Source organism: Chelonia mydas, chromosome 2 (genome assembly GCF_015237465.2).
Source record: "Chelonia mydas isolate rCheMyd1 chromosome 2, rCheMyd1.pri.v2, whole genome shotgun sequence".
Lineage (NCBI taxonomy): Eukaryota > Metazoa > Chordata > Testudines > Cheloniidae > Chelonia > Chelonia mydas.
This window is the reverse complement of record NC_057850.1, coordinates 197,742,384-197,768,778: the sequence shown is the minus strand read 5'-3', so window position 1 is coordinate 197,768,778 and position 26,395 is coordinate 197,742,384. Positions and strand designations below refer to the sequence as shown.

General features: G+C 41.2%; 1 protein-coding gene across 8 annotated transcripts in view; it reads left to right on the top strand.

Moving 5' to 3' along the window:
• Positions 1-26,395, top strand: part of OXNAD1 (oxidoreductase NAD binding domain containing 1) — a 53,491-nt gene that overhangs the window by 11,196 nt on the left and 15,900 nt on the right. For 7 of the 8 annotated variants that reach the window (XM_037890467.2, XM_037890471.2, XM_037890469.2 and 4 more), the window contains exons 4-8: positions 3,911-4,017; positions 9,608-9,749; positions 16,960-17,202; positions 24,896-25,004; positions 25,758-26,183. In XM_037890467.2, the coding sequence (XP_037746395.1) occupies positions 3,911-4,017; positions 9,608-9,749; positions 16,960-17,202; positions 24,896-25,004; positions 25,758-25,912 (756 nt within the window). In that variant the 3' untranslated portion in view covers positions 25,913-26,183. Of the gene's footprint in view, positions 1-3,910; positions 4,018-9,607; positions 9,750-16,959; positions 17,203-24,895; positions 25,005-25,757; positions 26,184-26,395 lie in introns of those variants that run through there. The other variant, XM_037890473.2, reaches the window with a different exon arrangement.

The window sequence follows — 26,395 nt, the reverse complement described above, 5'->3', positions numbered from 1 at the left end:
TGCTCCGCCCACCCAGTGCTTCTGCTGGGGAGTGGGGAGAGAGCACGGGGGCTTGCCCCATTCCGCCTTCCTGGCGCTCCTGCTGGAGTCCATTTGCCCCGACTTCACTCCCTGCTGGAATGCCAGGCAGGCAGAGTGGGGCAAGCCCCCATGTCCTGACCCTGCTATGCCCCTGCCTCAACCAAGCTTCACAATCGTCATTGGTGAGTACAGTATTACATGGTTTGTTTAAAGTTATTTAAAATTTATACAGTATATGTATATAATGTCTTTTGTCTGGTGAAAAAAATTTCCCTGGAACCTAACCCTCCCTGTTTACATTAATTCTTATGGGCAAATTGGATTCGCTTAAAGTTGCATTTTTCAAGAACATAACTAGGATGTTAAGTGAGGAGTTACTGTATTGTGAACTTCCCTATACTTTGATTTAAGGGGTGAAAGTGCTGTATCTTTAACATACAATTTTTTTCTTTTGTTTGTAATGAATTAGTTTAAATAAGTTAACAAGAGTTGTAAATATTCTGAATATAAATAACTTGCTTTCTCCATTAATAAGGTTTCACTACTAAAGTGATTCTACATCCTTTTTTGAATTTCAATGTGTCTGGGAAGTGGAGGTGTGTTAAGGGATGGGCACTGGTTAGCTTGAAGAGGGTATGAAGAACTATGCAGGGCAAGTAAAGGAAGGAGGGTTCAGTGCTGCTACCTCAACTTTCTGGAACATCTGGGAAATTATTTTTTCCCATGCTTAATTTATTCTTAGTTGTTACATGTTGTCACTTGATTTCTGACCGGTTAGAAACTGGTCAGTTCAAATCTCCTGTTTAGCTGTATATTCTATGTAATTCGCTTCCTTCTCCACATTACCTTGCTTGGTTTTTTTAATGCTTTGGAAAGATTAGTGTAGGATATTTCTGTGTTGCAGTAATGTGGATGAGTACACTAACTATCACATACTCAAGGATGTAGCATAAGTAGCAAGTGCAAGAAAGAGCAGCTGAAACTTTGTCCTCCTTCAATGAAATCAAGATTAAAAGACCCAGACATTCATTTTTTTTTTTTCTCTTGCCAAATCTTGATCTGGGCCAGTTGGTTACTCTTATGAATGGTGAGAATCTTCTTTGAAGGTCCTTGATCACCCTACATCAAACTTAGTTTTCTGCACTAACTTACTACTGAATAATAATTAAAATTCCAGTGTTTTGTCAAAAAGGCCAAAGAACAACTCAGGAGGAGTGTTGGGGAGGGAAGGGGAAAAGGGATGTCAAAAGTGTATGCACATTTCCTGCACTAAGACCTTTACATAGGAGAAACATTTAAATAGCCTACCTGACACTTGTCTCGTTAACCAGTGTGACTGCATTTCCTGTTTAATATTGTCTATTAAAGTGGAAAAGAAAAGTACACTACTCTAATTTTGTTTTAAGTTGGCAAGTCTTCTGTTCTTTTACTGGACAGTAGACATGTTCAAATGTTGTTTTATGGAGAAATTCATTTCCTGCCATGTGTTTTAAATTAGAGCAAGACTGGTTAAAGTTTCATTTGTTAAATTATTTGATCTTGTACAGATGAGAAATGGCACAATCATGTGTTATAGGAAACATCAGACTGGGAGAGCTATTATAGTAGATGGCATTAAACATTTTTAAAATGCTTTACAGCCTAGGACATAGACTGGCCTATTTACTAAACTAGTTATAGTAATTCTGTTTTGCTGAATTTTCAACAATAACTAAAAAGTCTGTGGGGGAAGGAGGATGGACAGGTATCATGCAAGTTAGTTGTTAATATTATAAAACAAGAATTGTATGTTTTGATACACATTGCTGACAGTCTGTTTATATCCCTGTATTATTGAACATTAGTATGATTGATTGTTTTATCCTGTAGATCGGGGCGGGCAAACTTTTTGGCCTGAGGGCCACATCAGGTTTCTGAAATTGTATGGAGAGCTGGTTAGGGGAGGCTGTGCCTCCCTAAACAGTCAGATGTGGGCCAGCCCCCGCCCCCATCCAACCCCCCCTGTCCCCTGATGGCCCCCCAGGACCCCTGCCCCATCCAACCCCCCCCTCCTTCCTGACTGCCCCCCCCCAGGACCCCTGCCCCCATTCAACCGCCCTTGTTCCCTGCCCTCTGACCACCCTGACCCCTATCCACACCCCCGACCACCACCCTGAACTCCCTTGCCCTCTGTCCAACCCTCCTGCCCCCTTACCAGTAAGGGTTCAGCATTCAGGAACATCTTAAGGCTGCCCTCCCTGGGACCCTTTCTACCACCCACTTTGTTTTCCAAGTTTTGCTCTCTCTTGTGAAAAGGTAATAGAAAAAGAGTCTAGCAGATCAGCTCATCTTCTCTAAGAGTTGGCTTGTGCAGTACCCCTCACAGGAGCTGGTAGGGTAGCCTTCTCTCTGCCTTGTAAACAGCTCTCACCTTCTGAGCTGTTCGGCTTCCTTTTAAGCTCCACCTTAATTTGGAGCATGCTCTGCAGCTGCGGCTGGGCTGGGTCATCAGAGCACAGAATTGCTCTTTAACCCCTTCAGCTCTTGTATGAGGTTTCCCATCACACAGAGAAAAAGTTTGGGAACCACTGGTGGTAGCCCCAAATTCACCAAAGATCACCTAACATCCAATTTAGCAAGCACAGTAATAGTCCCATGAAAACTGATGGAACAAGTACCTTGCTGAGTCAGGGCCATAGTGACTGTTTATAGTAGTTCCATTTTAGAGATTTTTGGATATCTGAAAAGAGTCTTTATTTTGAAGATTACGATTTCCACTGTCATTCAGTTCACACTATTTGCGGTGTGTGAATGTTGTACATTATAGATGTTCAGTAAAAATAGCCAGATGGGGATAATGTTGCACGTTTGTATCTAGATCAGGGATGGGCAAATTATTTGGCCTGAGGGCCACATTGGGGTTCCGAAACTGTATGGAGGGCCGGGTAGGGAAGGCTGTGCCTCCCCAAACAGCCTGGCCCCTGCCCCCTATCTGCCCCCTCCCACTTCCTGCCCCCTAACTGCCCCCCTCAGAACACCCGACCCATCCAACCTCCCTTGTCCCCTGACCGCCCCCTCCCGGGACCCCTGCCACTCTCGGAACCCATCCCCTATCCAACCCCCCCGTCGCCTGCCTTCCCCGACCCCTATCCACACCCCCACCCCCTGACAGGCCCCTCGGGACTCCCATGACTATCCAACCACCCCCTGCTCCTTATCCCCTGTCTGCCCCCCAGGACCCTCTGCTCCTTATCCAATCCCCCCACTCCCTACCACCTTACCATGCCATTCAGAGCATCAGGACTGGCATCCGCGCCCCTGGCTGGAGCCAGCCACACCGCTGTGCAGTCTAGAGCACTGGGGCAGGCCGGCGGCTCTCGCAGCCGCACTTCACGGCAGGAGCTCGCAGCCCCACCACCCACAGTGCTGGCTGCACGGCGAGCTGAGGCTGCAGAGAAGGGGGAGCAGTAGGGGAAGGGCTGGGGGCGAGCCTCCCTGGCCAGGAGCTCAAGGGCCGAGCAGGAGGGTCCCGTGGGCCGGATGTGGCTGGCTGGCCGCAGTTTGCCCACCTCTGATCTAGATTTATCTTACTTTTTTTTTAAGAGGTAACCAATAATCTAGAATGTATATAGTTACATTATTTTAATCCAGATTAAATTGAATTTTATACACAGGTTTAGATTAACCCTGATTAAAATTACCAAAAAATCTTGGAGTTGTAGTATACGTTTAATGAGGTGTGGTTTTCTGTGTGATTCCATTATTATTTTGCCACTTTGGTGGATACCTGTTAATGTTTTAAAATTATGAAATGCTATAGTTGATGACGCATAACTTCCACGGATGGTCTCAAGCACATTTGCTGAAAATGACACCACTGTAATATAATGATTCATTCTTATTTCTCTAGGTTATATCTCCAGCAAAAGTGTGTGGCATCACCAATGAATCTGAAACAGTTAAAAGACTTCGCTTGGCTGTCACAAATAAGGATTTTACTTTTAAAGCAGGACAGTGGTAAGACTTCTCTCTGATTTTGTGGGGGGAAAATTGCTTACAGAAAGCCCAGGATGATGAAGTGATAAAAGGAAGATACTGGGATAAAGCATCTCCATTATATTTATATAACATACTATTTTAGTCATAAATGATATATAAAACAGCTGATAAATTCGACCTCATAATTGTAAACTATGCTTTATTAAATACATCCATATTTCATACAAATAGAAAAAAAAATAAAAATTAATATTTGCCAGTTTTCATTTTCATTCCTTCAGTGATGACCTGTGGTTTATATCCATTAACTTTTTGCTATATGAACATCTTTACACACTACTTGTATTCCATTACTTTAGCTGCACAGTGGAGCAGAGATTGAGTGCTGCAAATTTGAAAGTTAATTTTAATTTGGTTTTACAGTTTTCTAATTAAGACCCCAAAAAGTAATGTTGACCTTTGTCCCCCTAACATTAGATCTGCTGGGTTAGTTTGGGTAGGCGTATACTTGAAAACAAACCCAATTCACTGCTTAGGCCATTCTATGGATTAACTGTTGTGACACTTCCCAGGGATACCCAGGGCTTTAAGGCTCCTTGCTACCACCTGTCTTTATCATGAAGAAGCCATGTCTGTGACTTCTGGGGGTCAGCTCCCCAATTCCACTGGCCATGAGCAACACAAGTACTTCCCTCTAAGCCTTACAAGTCCTGTAGTTACTCTACAGGTAGCAATTGGCACACACTAATCCTCTAGCCCTCTAATCATTTCACTGGAGTGACCAGCCCCTCGTTCGCTGGTTGCTTGCAGTGTTCACAGATTTGCTTCTTCCAAAGAAACAGTACATCCCAGTTTACCAATTCCACCTCAGATTGCTGCTCTACTGAACATGGAGCTCTTAGATATATTTATGGTGAAATCAGGAATAAGTTTCTTTAACAAAGCATGGAGATTCAAAGTAATAACAAATAGAAGTATTGGAAACAAAAATGGTTACATATAAAATAAAACCATAACACACATGCTAGACCCTAAACGTAATTAACAAGATATTTCATGTCTTATTAAGTTTTGCTCACCCAAAAATCCTTGCAGCGATTTATGGTTAGGCTGGCTGTGATCCTCCTTTTACGAGATAAGCATGCTGTCAGCTTGCCTTCTCAGTGAAGGACCTGGGGGTTTGCTTGCATCCAATATATAACAGACCCATCCTTTTTATTTATTCATAAACCAGAGCACCCCTCACCTAGGTGTTGGTTGCCTCCTGGGAATTCACTCTCTTCTAGATTTTGCACACTCTTAGTTAGCCTGTGGCTCAGAAGGTAAATAGGCATCCATTGTGAGGTATACAACACACAGTTGACCAGACAAGGACATAGGTGTCTGTTACCTCCTGCCTGAATGGAACATTTCTGCGTTATGTCACCTGTCTTAATTCAAGACCTCAAGAACGTAATTTTTAGTATAGATATATAACTTCTTAAATATTACTTTGTGTATATTTTGCGCTGAGTATGATGACCAGTGGGTGAACTATTATGCATACATCTGACGGATACCTGTAAAAACCTATGCACCCCCTGTGCCCTCTGGCAGTTGGCACCAAGCAGTCCCTGGGTCACAATTGCTATTTAAACAATGTTATGGTTTTAGGAGTGTTAGAATTTTTCAGGATCAGGAAGAATTTCATGTTTCAACTCAAATACTATTTTGTAGGATAAGTATAATCTGGACCTCTCACTCTGGACAGTGAGAGACAAGGTGGATGAGGTAATATCTTTTATTGGACCAACTTCTGTTGGTGACAGAGAGAAGCTTTCAGGCTTACACAGAGCTCTTCTTCATTTCCCAGATCTGAAGAGGAGCTCTGTGTAAACTCGAAAGCTTCTCTCTATCACCAGCAGAAGGTGGTCCAATAAAAGATATTACCTCACCCACCTTCTCTCTCTGATATCCTGGGAGCAACACTGCAAACAACTCTTCACAGTGGTCCTTTCACTTTTTTTTTTTAAACTTCCTGTTGGCTTAGTCCAGCTGGAAACTGCTTTTGCTGGAATCAAAGTTTAACTGCTAGGGTGTTAACAGCATGTGCTACCAGTGTAGTCTTAATATCCAGACTCTTACATTTAGAACCAGAAAAACAAGATGTTGATTGCAATAATTTTTGTTTGTGGAGCAATTTGTTGCAGTTTTTGCGCATGTGGAGTGACGCATATTAAATTCTTGCTTGCCAGTTCTTCGAAAAACACATTTAACCATCAAAAATGTTTTAGCAATTATCACTCTGAAAAATGAAAGCTTTAATTATAATTACTCTTTTCATATTTTTTTTCCTTGAAAGTATTCCAAGGCTGTTTTTTGGCATGGCAACTTCTCTGTACTGGAAGCTATAAACTGAGGTCATGTTTTCTGAGGAACAGTGCCAAGAATCAACAATTTCCTGAATAGAAAACCCTAACATGTCAGTTACATGTGATAGTGAGATGCCAGAGCTAAAGTTTGTCTTCACAGCATAAACACAGAAAATGCAGCTTTCATAATCTTGGTTTACATAAGCAAAAGTTGATTTGTTGTCCCAGGATATAATAGACTTTTGTTGTCTATCAAGTTACAAGTAATAATTAAAATGAACAAGAAGAGATTTATTGCTGTAATAAGGCATTTTGAATGTGACAGATTGTGCATGCATATGTTTGTAAGTATCATGAAGGACAAAGGACCAGTAACTTTGAACTCATCTTAATACTTCTAACTTTTTATTCCAGCAACTGTTGGATATTTATCTCTTTTCTGAATCTTTGACTTTAAAAACTTTTAAGAGACAAAGGAGGTTATGTGACTGAGACATACCTAAAAGTTTACAAATTCTCTTTCCTCTTTTTAAATGCAGCATCTTCCCTTATCTTGGCTTCCCCTTGTTGGATATATATATTTTTCTAGAATTACTCCACTTAAACCATCACCAGTAATGTATTACTTTGGAAGTCCTCCCATGTCTTCTCATACACTGTTAAAGTAAGGCAAGCCTTCAGAAGCAGCAGTCAGTTTAAGATGATATACTACAACATAGTACATAGCCTACTAAAACGTCTGCTGTCCGGAGTGAGCTAAGTTTAAAAAAATTATGTATTTTTTTCTAACTACACACTTGCATAAATACTGTTTTAGAAGGTAAAATCTTTACTTAAAAGTCATGCTTTTTAATAATTTTTTAATTTAATGTGATCTCAAACAGGATTCTAAGAAACTAATAATTTCCGCTGTCCATAACCAGAATACTTACTTTGGCATGATTATGGACCATGATTTGTGGTTTAAGTGCCCTCCATCCTAATCTGAGCATTCCAGTTTATTCCTGTCCTGGACACAGTGGTACAGAGCTTTAGTATCCTCAGTTGAGGTGTTCTTTGGTATAGTAAGTATTACAGCACAGAATTGGATCATCTTTACTCAACTTCCCAGTCTAATTACTTTAGAGCCTGTTTACCAGAGGTGCTCAGTACCGACAGCTCCATCTGAAGGCAATGGGAGCAGCAGGCACTGAGGACATCTGAAATTCAGGCCCTTAATTTCTCTAGATTAGGCAGTCTCCTCAGGCCTCCTGTTCTGTAAAACAATGTTTCTCAGCCTTTTCAGGTTGGCAACCCAAAAAATGACGACCATACATTTACTATAAAAGAGTAAAAAATGTATTAATGATAAGCCTATGTAACGTGTGTGTGTGTGTGTGTTTGAGAGAGTGATGAAGAATACTTCTCTCTGAAGGGCAAGGGTGTGCTGTGAGTGGATATGAGAGATTTTCTGTGCTTTAGATAATAAAATTGTCAGTTCCTTGCCCCACCTGCCGTTTATAATCTCTTTTGGGATCACAACCCACCAGTTGAAAACACTGCTCAAAAACACCCATGCAATAGAAGTTAAACCACACTACTGCCATCCTCATTTAACTAGCCAACTTAATAACTCATTGTGCATTATCTGGGGCTATTAAAGAAGCTGACAGACATAATTTTGATCAGAACTGAATATTTACTTTACAGTATTTTGTGCGGGGTGTCATCTCAGACCTTAATTGACTAATCAGTCATTCTCCCATATTTAGCAGTCATTACCACTGTGCTCAGTTCACAAAGGGAGCAGCCCAAATGACTTTAACAAAGTTTATAATAAGAGTCCAAATTTTGGTGTTTGCAGCAGAGAAGTGGGAATATTATTGATGGCTTAAATATTAAGGCAGCTCTCTTTAGGAGTTTGAAAAGCACCAATAGAAGATTCCAAGTTAAGACCTGATTTTCAGAGATGATGGAACACCACAATTCCCATTGACCTTGGTTGATGCTCATCACTTCTGAAAATTACCCCTAGTTTTCTGAAGTTATTTAAACTGAACTATGAGGTATCTGTCTCTTTCATTTGTGAGTGCAGCTGGATGAAAATGGAAGACACAGAATTGTAATGTTGTTGAGCATTGAATTTGACTTTTAGCTGCCCTGAAAGTAACATGACCTTATTTTTCAATACGATGTGAAACACATTTACTAAGACTCCAATTTTTTTTAGTAGGCTTCTTATATTTTATGATATATTTTTGTTCTATAGCTTTATTAGCATCATTTGGGAACGATCCATATGCACAGAGAGAACCCCTGATGGCAAAGGCTTGTCTTGTAACTTGCCAGCCACTGATATACCTAGCATTCTATAACATGTTAATTTCTGAACTTTAAGTTCTTAAGCATGTGTTTTAAATTTAGTTTAGACCAACACACGTTATAAAAATGCTTCTTGTACATTATCAAAATGTTGTATGTCACTAGAGGGTGCTGCAGTTTAGCATGTGAAGCAGTATCACTTATTTTAGTAGCTTTCATTTTTTGACATTTAAAAATAAATAGGTATGTAAAGAATTTTTTTACAGTCCTTTTTCTTACTCTCAGAAGAATGTATGTGTATGCCGTCAAAATCTGTTTTCCTAAATTAGTTTTCCAATCCCTTTCCCAGTAAGGTACAATAGTTTGAAAAATGAAAGGGAGTATCTGTGGTGCTGAAAATGGTGGGAACTGAGTCCTCTGGCTGGACCATACTGACTTTTTAAATACATAGCTAGACTTAAGTAAATGACTAATACTTAAATGACTAATAGTATTAGTAAATGACTAATACTTTTATACATTGCACTTAAGCCTCAAGAACAACCTAGAAATGTGCCAGTATAGTATAGATGTATTTTACTTTCTGGCAATCTGGAAATAAAAAGAAATAATCCTGTCCCTTTACATTCATAGGTGAAAAGAATTCTGATTTGATGGCATTACTCAAGCTGTGTGTTCAGATGCCAAATGCTTCTTATTATTAAGCTAGTAATAACAAGTGGTTACTCAACTTTGTAAAAAAGTTTTGTTCAGTTATTTTGTTATCGAAACATACAGATACAAAAACTGCTAGTGCACTATCTCTGTTGGGTTCTGAACCTTATAGAAATCAAAATGCACACGTTTTGGTAAACACAGAGTAGCTGAGATCAAGCCAACTGCTTTTTGTTGAAGGAAACTCGGTGAACATTCTCTCACATTGTTTTTAAAGTTCCTTTTATTTAATTGTTTCTTAGGGTAGATTTCTTTATCCCTGAAGTTGCCGTAGTTGGTGGATTCTCAATATGTTCCAGCCCTGGTCTACTGGAACAAGAGAGAGTATTGGAACTGGCAGTAAAACATACTGTACATCCTCCTGCTCACTGGATTCACACTCAGGTAAACGATACTTGCAGATGATTACACACTGAACAAGTAATTTTTCACTTAGAACTTGATTCTGTCCCATTGAAGTCAGTAGCAAAACTCCTATTGACTTCAGTGAGTAGGATATGGGCCCTTATTAATACACAATTTCTAAACATCTCATTTAATTGGCCCTAACTTTTATCATGAATAAAATAATCTGCTTTGTAAGAGGCCGTGAAATAACATAATTTGTGTGTGGTAACCTGAGTCTAAAGTTGTGATCTTCTAACTTGTTGGTGCCTCTCTTCTGAATCTGGCTCTTAGATACAGCTCTGTTATTACATAGCTATATCTAACATCCTGTATTTGTAGAACTTTCCAGCAATCATGTCTAACTGAAGGGTCACAGTTAGTAAGTTTAAATGTTTATACAGTTACAAATGGTTGACAGACAAAAATCTTATGTTATAAAAGGGACCCTTATGTCGGTAATAAATAATTGGTAAAGCAGCACAATACTTCAGAGCTGACAAAATCTCAATACTCTGGATTACACTTTGAGACAATTTAAAGCCTCTTTTTGTTTGTTTTTTTCGTTTTTGGTCATGCTAAGAGTGGTCTGATTCTTTTCTCCCCTGCTGTTTTGTGATGGGTGGTACTTGAGGCTTTGGAGCATTTTTTACATTCTACATTTTACATACATTCTCCTATTTACCACAGTTTAATTGTGGTCACAAGATTTCCTTCCACGCTGTTGCTCTTTCGTTCAGATATCATTCCTCCTACTTACTATCCTATGCCTGTCGTCCATAGTTCTCTAAGTGTGGCTCCAAGGTCTAAGCTAACAGATTCTTCCAAGGTTACAGCCATTGCTGCTCTGTTTATTGAGCAGAAGAGTCACAGTAAAAATCAAGCAGTGAGAATCCCCAGGTTGATCCTAACCCAGCAGTTACCATGTGACCTTGCACTGCACTTCTGCTGCTGTTAAATCAGGTTAGTTTCATGCATCACTGGACTTCAAAAGAAATGACTTGTTTTGAAAGGCTATGTAGAAAATGTAGGTCCAATGTCACTAGCTGCACACTTAATGATAGTATACAGGGACGTTTCCTATTTCTTTGGTGTTGCTCAGTACATACTACTGAAAGCCTAACTTAATCTTCCATTTCTGAGGCATCTCTGAAGCTGTTATCCCTCCTTAACACTGCTGTTGAATTTTTTAGGTGAATTCACAGGAAAATACTCAGTTCACATGTAAACTAGTTCAAACGCTGATGCTGCAGAAGAATCCTCAGGATATGAGCTGAGTTTTCTATTAAGCAAGTGCTTTATTTCTGTAATGAGGAAAGGGGAAGGAAAAAATGTAATGACCTCTTCGAATCTTGTGACATTTATTTGGTAGGGAAGCCGTGAGATTTAATTAATTAAAGTTAATTTGTAATGCATTTTGAGATTCCAGGATATAGGACGCTTTAGAAATGCTAAATATTATTTGTCTTATTTACTTATTGCACCTGATTTTTTCAAATTGATTTTTTCGTATTTAACCTTTAATAACTTATTTATAATAGTATATTTCATCTGCACATTTCCAATACACTTTATAATCTTAACAAGTTCAAGAAGATACACTTCTGTGGATAAAGTTGTAGGGTAGTTTTTTTGCTTTTGATCCATCTTCTTTTTCTCTCTGCCTAAACCATTTCAATGCAATGCTTGCAATTTTAGTAGAATATGCTAGTTCTATGCTACAGGGTGATGCTTCCCCACCAAATCATCCCAGAATTAATAGTCTTCACTAACATGGTGACTCTTAATAATAAGCTTCTTCTCTAATGTGGTTCCATTAGTAGAGATGCATAGGTGTGTCTTGCTCATCTGTCAGCCAGGTTATTCCATTGGTCCCTGAACTGCACAGGGGGCTGCTGGTGTAAAAAACAGTTGCCTAACTCAGAGCCACGCCCCACCCTGAGGCCTGACTGTGCTCATTCTACAAGAGGCCAAGGTGGTGAGGGATACAAAGTGGACAGGGATGGGCACTTTTGTCTCTTCCTGTTTTATTTTCTGGGAGAAAGTCTGTCTTCCCCTATTCCAGGTGGTACTTGACCTCTTCTGAGGCCTGGAAGAAGGAAGGTGCCTCTGTGAGGCATGGAAGAATTGAAAGAGCCTGCCAGTGTGTTGGGAAAAGGAGGAGGAACTGGGCTCAGAAATAACACATACGGATTGTCTAATACCACTTGACTGACAGATAAGAGGAATTCACTCATTTGTCCACATTACACAGTGCAATTAGCAAGGAAAGAAACATTTTGGGTTTTAGGGTGATGATGGTAGCCACTGAAGATGCAGCACACCAATACGTGATATTAATTAGCTGGCATGATATGACTTTCGAAGACCAATCCTTACTGATGATAAATCCGACTCCTCCAACATTTCTAGCACCATCTCCCTTTCCGAGCCTCACAGCGCTTCCATCCTTCCAGTTGACTTCCAACTCCTCCTTTCGTCAGGTTTCGCAGACACATAGGGTATCGCATCTTATCCTTTTCTTCTCCTCCATCAGATGGTTTAACGTTTCCTCCCTCACCAGCAACCTACAATTGTAAGTGTACACAGCAAGGGTTGTCCTTTTCCATGTTGGCCTAGCACCTGACATTTTTAGCAACCTCTCGTCGCTCAATTTTTGCTCCGCCACCGTAGAACAGTTCGATGATGCGCAGGGAACTAAGACCCATTTACTCGTGTTGTTTTAGCCGTTAACTTCAAGCCATCCCACTGGCTAGGCGGGCAGGCATGCATACCTCCTCAAGGTTAGCTAGCCTTCAACCTCTAAGGAGAATGAAAAGCGCTCTTTCCTCTGAGAGAGCAATTCCCCTCCCTGGATTGGATAGTCCGACACCTTTGTAGCATGGTTAGACCTACCAGGGCATATGCCCCGCTATCATAGCTGTCAGACAGCCAGGGTCACAGCTGCACCACGATGAGGTGCTGAGGTAGGATTTTGCAGTGGATTTTGCATCTTCAGATGGAGTCAAAAGCGACCCTCAAGGTCATCCAGGTCTACGGTCCCACAAGTGCAGGTGAGGACGAAGAAGTGGAAGAATTCTACCGAGAGCTCGAAAGAGCCCTTGCACAAAAGTCCACTTACGCTGTCACAATGGGAGATTTCAACGCCAAGTTCAGGCGAGGGAAAGCTGGCGAAAAGTTCATAGGGAGATACGGCAGTGGCGAAAGGAATGAAAGAGGAGAAAGCCTGGTAGCGATGGCAGAAACGAAAGAACTGTACGTGGCAAACACCTGGTACAAAAAGAAGACCGCAAGAAGGTGGACATGGATCGCGCCAAACGCAAAAAGCAAGAATGAAATTGACTATATTTTAGTCAATAAAAGGCTCATCGTTCAAGATGTCTCTGTGGTGCAGCCTTTCAACACTGGCAGTGACCATCGCCTGCTTAGAGCGAAGTTGATTTTCGACAAAGCAGTGGAAAAGCAGGTGTAACAGATGGCAAACAGGAAACAGCGATTGAAGACATTTGATGAAGCAAAGCTAAAGAAAGCGATTTCTGGGTTTGACTGGAGCCAGATGGAAAAATGTGAGGAGAACTATAGTATCTTTGCTGACAAGCTGAGACGATGCATAAAAGCAGCTGAAATTGAAAAGCTGAAGAAGGCGAAGGGAAGACTCTCGAATGAAATGAAAAGCTTGTTGGAGAAGTGGAGAAACATGAAAAGGAGCTCGGATAATAACCTCAAGTACTCCATCCATTCTGTGCAAGCTTATACATCAAAAACTGAAGGACAACTTTGAGAACATCCGGAAAGAAAAGCTCCTCAAAACAGCTGAATCATGCAAGAGCCTCAGGACATGCAAGCGGGAATTGACGCAATATAAACTGACCGTAACAGCATTGAAGAACAAGGACGGAGAGACGGTAATCGACAGAGCAGGGATGGAGGAGGTCTGCAAGGACTTCTCTACAGAACTGTTCAAATCAAGAATCAACGTCCCTCTCCCAATGCTCCAAGAGTTAGAAGAACGCATCCCCCCAGTAATCGTCAGCGAAGTCCGAAGCCCACTACACCAGATGAAGAAGGGAAAAGCTCCAGCCAAAGATGGAATAACGTCAGAAATTATTTCTGCAGGAGGCAAAAAACTTTGGAAGGCCCTCACTTTAAGATTTAGTCGATATGTTGGAGAAGGAAAAATACCATCAAACTGGAAGGAGTCGAATACCATCTTGCTGCACAAGAAGGGCGATCAGGAAAATCTTAAGAACTACTACTCTATATGACTGCTCTCTCACATCTACAAGCTCTTTACAAAGAAGAACCGACTCTCACAGAGTCTGAATGAACAACAGCCGAGAGAGCAGGCAGGGTTTCGAAGAAATTTCAGCGTGATTGACCATATATTTACCCTTAGGCAGCTCCTAGAAAGAGTGAGGGAATACAAACTCCCACTGTGCAGTGCTTTCGTCGACTATGAAAAGGCCTTTGATAGCGTCGAGTTTAACGCAATATTAAAGGCACTCGCAGAGCAGGGCATTAACATGCAGTACATCAGTTTGTTGAAGGACGCAAATACTGGATGTACAACAGACATTACTCTCCTCGAAACTCTCCTCCGCATCCCAATCGAGAGAGCATAAAGCAAGGAGATATGATTTCACCGAAACTATTCACTGCCTGCCTCGAAATGGTTATGAACAAGATCAGTTGGAGGAGTGGTGTCAACATAAACAGAAAACTATTACCCCATCTCAGATTAGTGGACGACATCGTACTAATTGCTGAAAGCACCAACCAACTGCAGAGCATGCTACGAAGACTTGACGACAAAAGAAGTCAGGTCAGCCTGACAATGAACCGCTGCAAAACGAAATACATGTGATCAGACATCTTACGAAAAGCCCGAATAACGGTAAGAGGAGAAGAAATCAACAAAGTGGTACAGTACATATATTTGGGCCAAGAAGTTAATATGCGCCAAGACCTGAACGGAGATCTCTCACGAAGGATTCGGGCAGGATGGTGTGCGTTTAATTCCATCAAAGACATCCTCAAAGGAAAAATCGACAAGACCACACGTACAAATATCTTCAGTTCAACAGTGCTGCCAGCCATGCTGTATGGCAGTGAAACGTGGGCACTGACGAAGAGAGAATAGCAGCTGTCTGTAGCTGAAAGGGCAATGGAACGAGCTATGTTGGGAATTTCCGTTCTGGATCGCATCCCAAATGAAATGATCAGAGAACACAGAGGTGTGAAAGGCATTGTTGTGGAAAGCAGACATAACAAGATGTGATGAGTGGGCCACACAGCACGGCTCACGGACAATAGGTGGACCACAATCATTGCTGAGTGGTACCTGCGAGAACAGAAAAGACGACCCGGTTGGCTTCCAAGAAGATGGGAAGATTACATTGTTAAACATTTCGGATGAACGTGGAGAAGAAAGGGAAGAGTGCGAGAAGAATGGCAGACGTGTTGTGATCGGCGTAGTCTTAACGACAGCCGAAAACCAATCGATCCAGGTGATGGTAGTCACTTTATGGGCCTCCTGCTTCCTTACAATCCTAGTTGTATGTAACACTCTGCTTCAAAGGATCTTTCCTCATCTTGGTACAGGTAGTCTTTTGGGACATGGATCTTTACTTAATATATGCCTGTCGCTGATGGAAATCTACTCTTCATAGTAGACGTGGCTGACACAATGTCACTTAACTCTAAGCCCAAGATTCGCCTTTTTGATTTTGCTTTACTTATTGGTTTGTAAAGCACTTAAGAGAGTAATTTCTCGGTCTGTTGGAGCCTGACAAGTGACTAGCTTAATCTTCAGGTTCACTTAATAAATGGTTTTGTAGTAGTAGCATCCCACCAAAATGACAAATAAGGGTCAGTCTTTTAGCCTCCTGCCTCAACATTTTCTTTTTAGTTTTTTCTCACCTTAATGTGAAGTGATTTGGCCTCGTCTGTTTCAATTGCTATTTCCTGATAGTAGAAGCGACTTTCTGGAGGCAGCGCTTTTTGTCTGTGACTGATGAATTGCTGTTCCTGGAAGATTTTTTTCCCCCTTTTCTTGTATTTTTACCTCTCCTTCTTTTTTTGTTTGTCCCTCTTTCCTGTTCTTCCCCGTCTGCGTGGTCTAGAGTGAGAACATACGATTCTGATCAGGAGTTCTGTCTTCTGTTCCTGGTACTGCTGCTAACTCGTGACCTTGGACAACTTGCTTAATTTCTATATCTCCATTTCCCCCTTCATGCAAGGGTGTCAGTCTGGAATTGAAAAAGCTTTCTCATATTCCAAGAGGACATTATCCCAGTGTCAGAGTAGCAGTGTCAGAGTGTTAGTCTGTATTCACAAAAAGAAAAGGAGTACTTGTGGCACCTTAGAGACTAACAAATTTATTTGAGTATAAGCTTTCGTGAGCTACGAGCTGTAGCTCACGAAAGCTTATACTCAAATAAATTTGTTAGTCTCTAAGGTGCCACAAGTACTCCTTTTTATTATCCCAGTATGATATACTTAAGGCAGTTTCACTTTTCTATGTAATAAACTTTCTTTGCAGAGTTGCTCCCAGAAACTACCTCTATTCATATGTGGCTAGAATTTTGATTTTGAGGGGGAAAGGATAACATTTTTACCATGTGATTTTTGTAGTAGTTTAATAAAGCAGATAGAAATATCACTGTAAGAGAAGGAGGTTCTCTCCTTTTTTGGAGTGGCAGTGGGGAAGACCATCCTTTTAGGTCCACAAAACTGCAACATGACTTCCTCCTGTAGCCTGACTCGTTTCCCCTTAGCAGAGCCTTTCTGAGAATAAGGGCCCTGGACTTAATGGGAATCTCATACTTTAACCTTGGATCTTCACAACAACACACATTTTCATTGTGAAAAAATCCTAACATAAATCACTCCCTAGTGTGAAATATCCTGGATCAGCCCTCATGGGGGAATGTCATCGGTCCTTCTTTATCAGGGCAATGCCTTGGCCTGAAGGCAAAAAACAGGCCCCTTCAGGGCACTCAACCAACTGACTTCAGATAACTGGGTTGATTTTGAGTGTGTGTTTTTAAAATACTTGAGCTTCCCCTCACAGGTAAAATATGTAAAAACTAACAATGATTATCTTATTCTGAAGCCCAGCTTGTCTTATGATTTAACGATGTATGACAACTTGTATTTTGTCCTTTGCTTTTAGTTAAAGTTAAAATTGTCTCTTTTTTCTGCCCCCTAGTGCTCCCTTGACTCAGAAGTGGCTCTGCGAGTGGGAGGCAATTTCTTCTTTGATCCTCAACCTGCTGACTCCCCTGTAAACCTTGTGCTGATAGCAGGGGGAGTAGGAATCAACCCATTGTTTTCCATACTGCTACATGTAGCAGATTTTCATAGAAATCAAGAGAGTGAAGAAAATGGGTATAAAATGGGAACAGTGAAGCTGTACTATAGTGCAAAAAACACAAATGAACTCTTATTTAAGGTAGGTAAAAGGAAAGTAGAGTTTTCTTGAATTGTTTGTTCTTTTCAGAAGGCTTATTGTTCAGTTTGTTTGTATTAATGTAGTGAGGAGGAGTGCTACTCATAGACCAGGCCCCTCTTGCGCTAAGTGTTCTACAAACACAGAACAAAAAAACTGTCCCTGCCTCAAGAAGCTTGCATATCTTTTTTCCTGCTCCCATTGACTTCTGTGGTGCAGAATCAGGCCCTGTATGTGTAAATGTTCTGCCTTTCCCCCCTTGTTGCTGTTTTTATTGAACTTAAATACCTTTGATTTGCTTTCTGTTTGGGAGCATCTGACCTTATGATCCAGTGTAATGGTTGCCAAAGAGACAATTGAAAGTTAGTCACAGGGTTGTCAAGTCGATTTATAAAACCAGTTCTAATGGAAAATGTCTTCTGAAAAATTCTTGCTAAAATTACGCACAGGCCCATACATGTTTGTGTATCTTCAAGGTGCCCACATTTGCAAAAATTGCAGAGTCAGGAAGCAGCATCAGTACATGAGGGGGAGCTTCTAAACTAATATAGGCTTGTGGCATTAACCACAGTTGCAGTTAAAGCACAAACGTTTCCAAAATAAGCCTTTCAAATTTCTAGTCAAAAAGCTATGATTCTTGTACAGATCTAGACAAATTACCTCCTCAAAGACAATTAGCCAATTTTTCAAAAGTTGCATCTTATTTTTGATGCCTCTATTTCTGAGTACTCTTCTTAAGACACTGATTTATCATTCCTGATAATCAGACCTTTGGTATTTAAAGCTGAGTATATGAAACTAGAGACCACTCTTGAAAACAAATCATATAGTTACACTGATGGAATTTCAGAGAAGCTAGGATTCAGCTTTTTTCAGATTATGTGATTCACATTCTTGGCTTGTACAATAAGAATTTATCAAACTGATCAAAATTGTTGCTCCAAAACATTTTTGCTCCATGTAAACCATAACTGAATATTGAAGTATCACACCCTGTTGAATATATCTGTACACATCGAATGGCTGAACATATTTATTGGTATTGTTTCAAAAGATTTGGTGAATGTAGTGCTGCTGACTGTTGTTGGATTGATAGCCCTGCAGATCGATGTCCTTTCCCCACAGAACAGCAGCATGTGTTATGCAGCATTATTTTTCAGCATGCAGAAGAGGTACAGGTATCCTGTGTGAAGTGGCAGTGTAAGTTTGTCAACAGTATCCCGCAAATGTGTGTCAGAATCCTGGTCCAGAGGTTAAAGGGTTATTTGGTCTCCCTGTTCATTTGGTTCTTGGCCTCCCAACAGAGGTAGCAGCAATTCTCCTCTGCTTTTTTGTGATGTGAACATATGGACTAGGACAGGTGGGAGGGCCACATCTGAGTATAAAAATTGCATGGCGGGCCATGAATACTCACAAAATTGGGGGGTTGGGGTGCAAGAGGGGGTGAGGGCTCTGGCCGTGGGTGCAGGTTCTGGGGTGGGACAGGGGGTGGGGGTGGGGGGTGGAAGGGCTCCAGCTGGGAGTGCAGGCTCTGGGGTGGGGCTGGGATTGAGGGGTTTGGAGGGCAGGAGGGGGATCAGGACTGGGGCAGGGGGTTGGGCCCGGGATGGGGGAGGGGGCTCGGGTGCAGGCAGGCTCTGGGAAGTGCTTACCTCAAGCAGCTCCTTGAAGCAGCGGCACGTCCCCCCTCTCGCTCCTATGAAGAGGCACGACCAGGCGGATCTATGTGCTGCCCCATCTGCACGCGCCACCCTCGCGGCTACCAGAAGCAGCGGCATGCCCCCCTACAGCTCCTACGTGGAGGTGTGGCGCCGGCCATGTGGCTCTGCGTGCTTCCCCGTCTGCAGGCACCTCCCTTGCAGCTCCCATTCGCCGTGGTTCCTGACCAGTGGGAGCTGCAGGGGTGGTATTTGGGGCGGGGGCAATATGTGTAGGAGCTGGAGTGGGGACATGCCACTGCTTCCAGGAGCTGCGCAGCAAGACCCTGACCCCATTCCCCGGCGAGAGCTTGAGGGCCAGATTAAAAGGTCTGATGGGCTGGATGTGGCCCACAGGCCGTAGTTTGCCCACTCCTGCACTTGGAACTGGAGTAAATTATACATGGGCCACTAAACAGCTGTCATATAGTCATGGCTTGTTCATTACAGAACTGGGCTGGATTTAGTGACCTCATGGTGAAAAGTTCTCATTAACAATCTACTCATTGCTATTATTTTTAATATATCAATACTATTTCAACCAATGGAAAGAAACTTTTTCATAGAGATATAGTGTATTTTTATCTCTATGCTCTGCCTTACTGATGTACCCTGTATTTTTTTTTTTACTGTACTATTGTTGACCTGCTACGTCAGACATGCCAACCCTCCCTTATTTTTGGTACTCTCTTGGTTTTTTTTACATGTAATTATGAAATTATGTCAGCCTTAAATCTTTCAAGTGTGCACACACGCATATATATATACATATATATATATATATTTTTTAAATGTATGCCTGTGTCACTAACCACCACTCAGGTCCTACGAATATAGCAAATAGTATTGTAGCCGCTGTGGCATGTGCCCAGACTGCACAGTGAGGGTCTGATAGGAGGCAAGCCATGATGGTTTAGAATGGGTTGAGGCTCTGCTGAATTAACCGCTCAAACCATAGGCTGTGTGTTGTGCTCTAGCTGCTGGACTACGTTAATGTGCTGTAGATACCTAGAGCACGCCAGGAGGGTCCGCGTGCAGCAGTGAGAGGACAACATGCAGCCTGTGCTGTGGCCCTACAGATAATCACTGCAGCTTGTCTTCCATTAAACCCTTACCAGGGAGTCTGTAGGGGTTGGAGGCGGCAATGACAGTAAGAGTAGGAGAGAGGGAACGTGACAGAGGAGAGAGAAGAGGAGGATGGAAGGAGGTCCAAGGCAAGGACTGACCAAGATAATTGAGGCTCTAAGTGGCATAGGCGGGCAGCTTTCCGCTTCCCTCTGCCTGCCTTTGACCATAGACATGGAAGGGATGGGGAGGTCTGCCGCCTTTAGGGGGAAGGGAAGGGAAGGGAGGTGGGAAGAGGTCCAAGCAACTTCCCTAGTTTTTTTTCCATAAACATCCCTAAAAGTCTCAGAGCAAAGTTGGCATCTCTGTTATGTTTTGATTATATCTGGATGAAATAAGCTGAATCTATAACATTTTTAAATGTAACCAAATTAAAAAAGTAACATAAATTTCACACCTAGAAATGTCAAGAGACTGAGAATTTTCTTGCATAATTTGAAAACACAAAAAGTCACTTTTTTTTTTTTGCATGAAATTTTGCATATGTGAATTTCAAATAGCTGGGTTTGGTCAAATTTATACTCAAGAGTTTTGACAAAATTAAGTAGAGATGGTAGCACAGGGCTGGGAATAATGCTTCCTTACATCAATGGGGTGCCAAGGCTAAAAAATGTTAGCAATTATGAGGTGCTCAGAATTTGCTAATGCTAGGTGTGTAAGTACCAATACAGATTTTCTTCAAACAACATTTTTTAAGTTGCTTCTGTTTCCTAACTCGAAAATGTGAAAACACAAGTTAATTGGGGGAAAAAGCTGTTAGTTCTGTGTTTTTGCCAGCCCTAGTTTTGATCAACCATCATGTTGGTGCTACATCTCATACTATGTTCGTTGTTTAGTATAATATAGTCCTTGTGATAATACTTTGCCATCATCTCAATGTTTGTGACAGTTTAAGGATTGAGTAGTAGAGCACTTGGATGTAGGGTCACTGATAACACTGTTAATGTCAAATCAGCATAGCTTCCATAAGGGAAAATTGTCTCTCTCTAATGAGTTAGGTTTCTCTGAAGAACTCAGTGGCTTTTGGTCATAAAGGATTGAAGAAAATAAATACGAGGTAAAGGGCAAAGATCTGTGTGGATATAAAAAATGGCTGATCAGTGTGATCTGCTCCTCTGAATGTGGATAAGTAAATGGGTTGAATGCCTGAGGCTGGGGTCACTACTGGGTTTGGTTTAATATATTAATGACTTGGAGGAAGTAGACAGCGAATGGGTGAAAACTTCAGGTGAAACAATATTTTGGTTTGCAAAGACTGAAGTTTAGGAAATTCTCACATTAGGGGATTGAGTAGCAAGATGGCTGAGGTTATCCAAGGTAAAATGCAAGGTGAAGCCTGTTAGTATAACATTGTCAAAAGTGCTCATATCTGCCGGTAGACTCTGACTTCTGTTATTCTCCTGAGTGAAAAAAAGAGAGTCAATCTGTGTTGGTCAGTGAAGGCATCTACCCATTGCATAGCCAAATTAGAATAAAATAATTTCTTGCATATGAAATGAGTAAAATAATGCAAAAGCTGTTGTGACATTTGGCAATGATTTGCCTTCATCTAATGAAATGTCTGCATGTTTGATCACAGCACTTTAATGATATAGTTACAAAGGCAAGGAAGATGGCTATAAGAATGCCAGGGCTACTTTTATCCAGTGATTCTATAGTGGGGTTGTTTAGTGTCTCAGGGACAGGAGTTAGGGACTTAATATATTAAACTATGAAAAGAACTGATGAGTCCCTCTTCTTAGTTACTAAAACCCTGTTGCATAGTATGAGATGACACTATGAAATTAAAAGACAGGATGTTTAGATATAAAAGGTAATGTTTCTTAGTGTCTGTAAGAAAAAAAAAAATCTGGAAACTGTATGATGCTTGCAGCAAGTCCTCTGTTTGTCATGCTATTTAGATTACAAGGTCTTTGGGATGCAGACCATCTCTCACAGTGGGTCTGTATAGTGTCTAACAGAACGGGGCCCCTTATTGGGGCCTATAGACTTCATTGTAATACAAACAATAAGCAATACATTGGGGGGGAAGTGGGTAATTACATCATCCTTACTTCTCAGTTGTGCTAGGCAAGTCAAAATTAATCAAACCTTATGCATCCAGTTGAAAGGTAGATTGTCTGCAGGACACAGTAAAAAATTTTCCTTCTACACACAGTATTGCATAATTAAGCCAGATGCATCCTGCGGGGCAGAGAAGGTGTTTGCTTCCACTAAAGCATCTAATGTTCTTTGCTGCTGGGGGCAGAACAACACACTTGCACCAATAGCTTCATTCAGTAGAACAATTACTAATGTTCGTGTGTGTTTTATAAATAAATATATACCATTTTTAATGGGGGTGGGGGTGTCCATACGTTCTAGAAGATCTACCTCTGCAATTTTGTGAGAGCATAGCCTTTGTATTTGAACATTTTGCAAGAGAACAGAGTGTGATAATGAGATGTGACTAGAGATTGCATTGCCACATTTGAATGATTTATTATGCAATGATGTCTTGAAATTTAGCATTCAGAATATGTATGAAAATGCTTTGATAAATTTGTACACCAGGATGGGGCACACACGATCATTGCTTGGTGCTCCTTGTTATCATGAGACAACTCCATATTAAACTCCCCAGGAAACCTTTAGTGCTTCAGCAAGGATACAGAGGACCCTTTAACCCCCAAGAAAAAATTACTTGTGAAGTAGACCTTCCTTTCTATCACCTTGTCAAGTTACAGTAAATCATTGCTCTGACATTTACTCTTTTGCATGCTCTTAGGCAACTTCATAGGCAGTTACTGTTGCCCAACTCTTTGAAAATGTAGCTCTCTGGTATATTACCCACTAGATACATTATGCCATATTAATGTAGTTACTGCCAGTCTCTGCTTAAATAGCTGTCTCAAGTTTCTTTAAATGTGAACGTGACTGTTCTTCCCTTCCCACCTCCCAGTCGCTATGCGAAGGGAGATCTTTTCCCCAGTGGGGAATCTCATTGTCCAGCTGCCATATCTGTTTTGTACATTAGTTGTCAATTGGCAGATTCAGCCAGACAGAATAAAGAAAACCACCTCTGGTGCAAGGATGCTGGGGAGGCACTGCCTTTCTCTGCACCAGTTTTTGTCATTGAGGTTTGTGTAGAATCATGGCCTGCACTCCTTGAGAGTGAATGTATAGGCAATACACGTACAAGTAAGGGGGAAGTCTGTGAATCTGCTGGGGAACCTGCTTAGCCAGGTCCTGATGTCTCCAATCTTTGGGAGAAGATTTGTCTCAAAAGTACCACAGAACACTGCACAGTTCCATATTATTGCTAACTTCTGTTCAGAAGATATGCAGGGAAGTAAAAATGGGTCCGTATGAGGGGTATTGGCAGAGCTGTTTGCAGAATTGTCTGTCTGTATGCCTTACCCTATTTGAAGTCCTCTTACTTTCATGAACACTGAAGTTCACCCCAAAATTAAAAACAAGTCTTCCAAGTGAGTTCAAGAACTTCTCTATATACCTCTCTGTATATACACTGCAGTTAGTCTCGTTCTTATTGACTGGGAGACCCATGACAGTTTACTCATACTAGTGGGTAAACAAACAAATGATAAAACAATCCAGGATACTATCACAAAATAGTTTGGTTTTACTTCATAATAATCTAGCAAATATTCTATAATATACTTTCTTTAAAATGAATTTGTAGAGCACTACCAATGCCCTTTATAGTTATGAAAGCCCCAAGTAGCTTAGAATCTAGATCAGGGGTGGGCAAACTATGGCCCAGGGGCCGGATCCGGACTGCCAGCAGTTTTAAGCTCCCACTGGGGAGTGGGGTCTGGGGCTTGCCGCGCTCCAGCCGGGGAGCAGGGTTGGAGGCTGCTCCACGCTGCTTCCGGAAACATAGGAGCCAAAGTGGGGACATAGCTGCTGTTTCTGGGAGCTGCTTGAGGTAAGCACTGCCTGGAGCCTGCACCCTGAGCCTCTCCCCGCACTCCAACCTCGTACTCTCTGAATCCCTCGGTCCCAGCCCGGAGCACCCTCCTACACCCCAAACTCCTTATCCCCAGCCGGAGCCCTCCCCCTCCCGCACCCTGAACTCTTCATTTCTGGCCCCACCCTGGAGTCTGCACCCCCAACCCCAATTTTGTGAGCATTCATGGCCCACCAAACAATTTCTATTCCAAGATGTGGCCCTTGGTCCAAAAGGTTTGCCCACCCCTGATCTAGATAGTAACTGATGAAATCGTAGTTGTGAGACCTCATTACAGCACTTGTCTAGTATGTTTTCACTGAGGCTTGGCATGAGGCCACTGGGGTTTTGGTGAGAACGATCACATTTGTGGATTACAGAATTGAGAATCAGTGAGTTTCTACTCAAGGTATTAATAGGATTAAAATTTATCCTGTAGGTGGTTTTAATTTTTTTAAAAATAGGCCAGTAACATTACCAAGTGAAGGTGATTCCAGGCTTGGACCTAAAGCACTGAAATGCACAATATGTTCATTTTAAAGTAAAAACATCAGGTTTCTGGAAGGTGGAGGGAGGAAATGGGGACCAGTTTGCCTTTTTTGACAGCTTCACAGCTGCAAGAGGAGAAGCCACAAAAGAGCGGAAATAGTTATAAGATGCAAGTGTGGTTTAATTACAAACAGTTGCAGAAATGGAGAAAAACATCAGCAATATAATTGGTTGCATATTCAGATTCCAGATAAAGAAGTCCAAAGTCCTTAAAGTTCTGGCTTGTTAAAACTCAAACCATCAAACTCTTAAATAGAGAGTATGATGTGCAGAATCTTAGTAGATAGTACAATCAACCGTGTTCTGGGATTCTGTGTACACATCTGCTTTGATTTAATAGACTCTGTGGTATGACCAAGTATGTTTAACATTCCAGAATAATATCTTTGGTTTGATGAACGAATTTCCTGGAAAGATCACATGCAGTTTCCACGTTACCCAACAGAGTTCACAAATCTGTGAAGAACTTCAGCCGTATATCACTGGTACGTACTGTGGTGATGCCTAGAGATGTTAAAGTTATGACTTTAGTGTTGTTCAGCCTATACTTTTAGAGGGGTTTGATGTGCATAATATAATGCTTTACAATATCTAAAAAATTATCATACAAAATGGGGTAGGAGCCCAGTGGGTAAGTGGGAAAATTTGTACATGAGAAACATGAATGATTTAATTTTATGTACTTTTTGGTCCTCTGAATTATCTCAGGTGTGCTTGCACAAGTTCTGTGTTACACTTATGGCTGAATTGCTTCTACTTGCTGTTAATTCTTATTTACATTTCATACCCAGTCCACTCCTCTGTGTGTTCAACACTTATATTTACTTTGTTTAAAGCTGCAGTGACAAAGCAGGATAAACCCATGGCCTTTAAGTTGGCCTTGACATAGAGAGAGAGAGAGAGAGAGAGATCTATTCTCAACGAAATATGGGATATTTTAGTTTTACAGTATTGTGTTACTCTTAATGGTAGTTGAAGAACTAATGTCCTGTAAATTGACACTGTTTTCTTAAACACTGATCTACGCTTTCAGCTTACTAAGTGGTTTTGGATGCCTCTGTGTGTGTGTGGTTTCCTAACTTGAGCAACCTTAAACAGGCCTGATTTTCAGAGGGCCAGTGTCAAAATGCCAGAATCACTACTCCATGTTAGAAACTTTAGGTCACTGCCTTTTGACTGTATAAATATCTATCTTCATATGAATTTCCGTTCTTAACTACGTATGTTCTCTTTGGTAGAGGGAAGAATATCTGAAAAGGAACTAGAAAAACATGTGTCTAAGGATACTTTATGGTACATCTGTGGTCCACCTCCAATGATAGAATCTATATCCAAACTACTAGAAAACTTTGGTGTTCCTACAGACTGCATTTACTTTGAAAAGTGGTGGTAGCAACAGCTACTTAGTAGAAAATAAAAACTGAAAACTAATCTATGTATTGATAGATAAAAAGTGCCTGAAATGCACAGAAGATGGACTTTACTATGACCTCACTGACTGCAAGATTTCACTATAGGCACATGAAATCTTCTTGTATCTAGTATCAATTCTTAAATTATCCTATAATGCACTCTGATTTGGGTCATTATTGTTTTATTGCTTTTGAAAAAAAGCATAATGTATTTTATATTAAAGACATGAGCCATTTGATTTTTGTATTTCACTCATTTGCTATTGATTTTGTGTAGTACTTTTTTTTGTTAATGAGGCAGCTTTTTAAACATTCAAATACTATTTTCATTACAGCTATAACTTGCAATTAACTAAATGTGTAAAAATGACCAGATGTAGTCTGTAATGTATTAATTCAGACCCTAGTTTTGTAAGCTAAGCAAGGCCAGACTGGGTCACTAGTTGGTGAGGGTCTCATCTCCC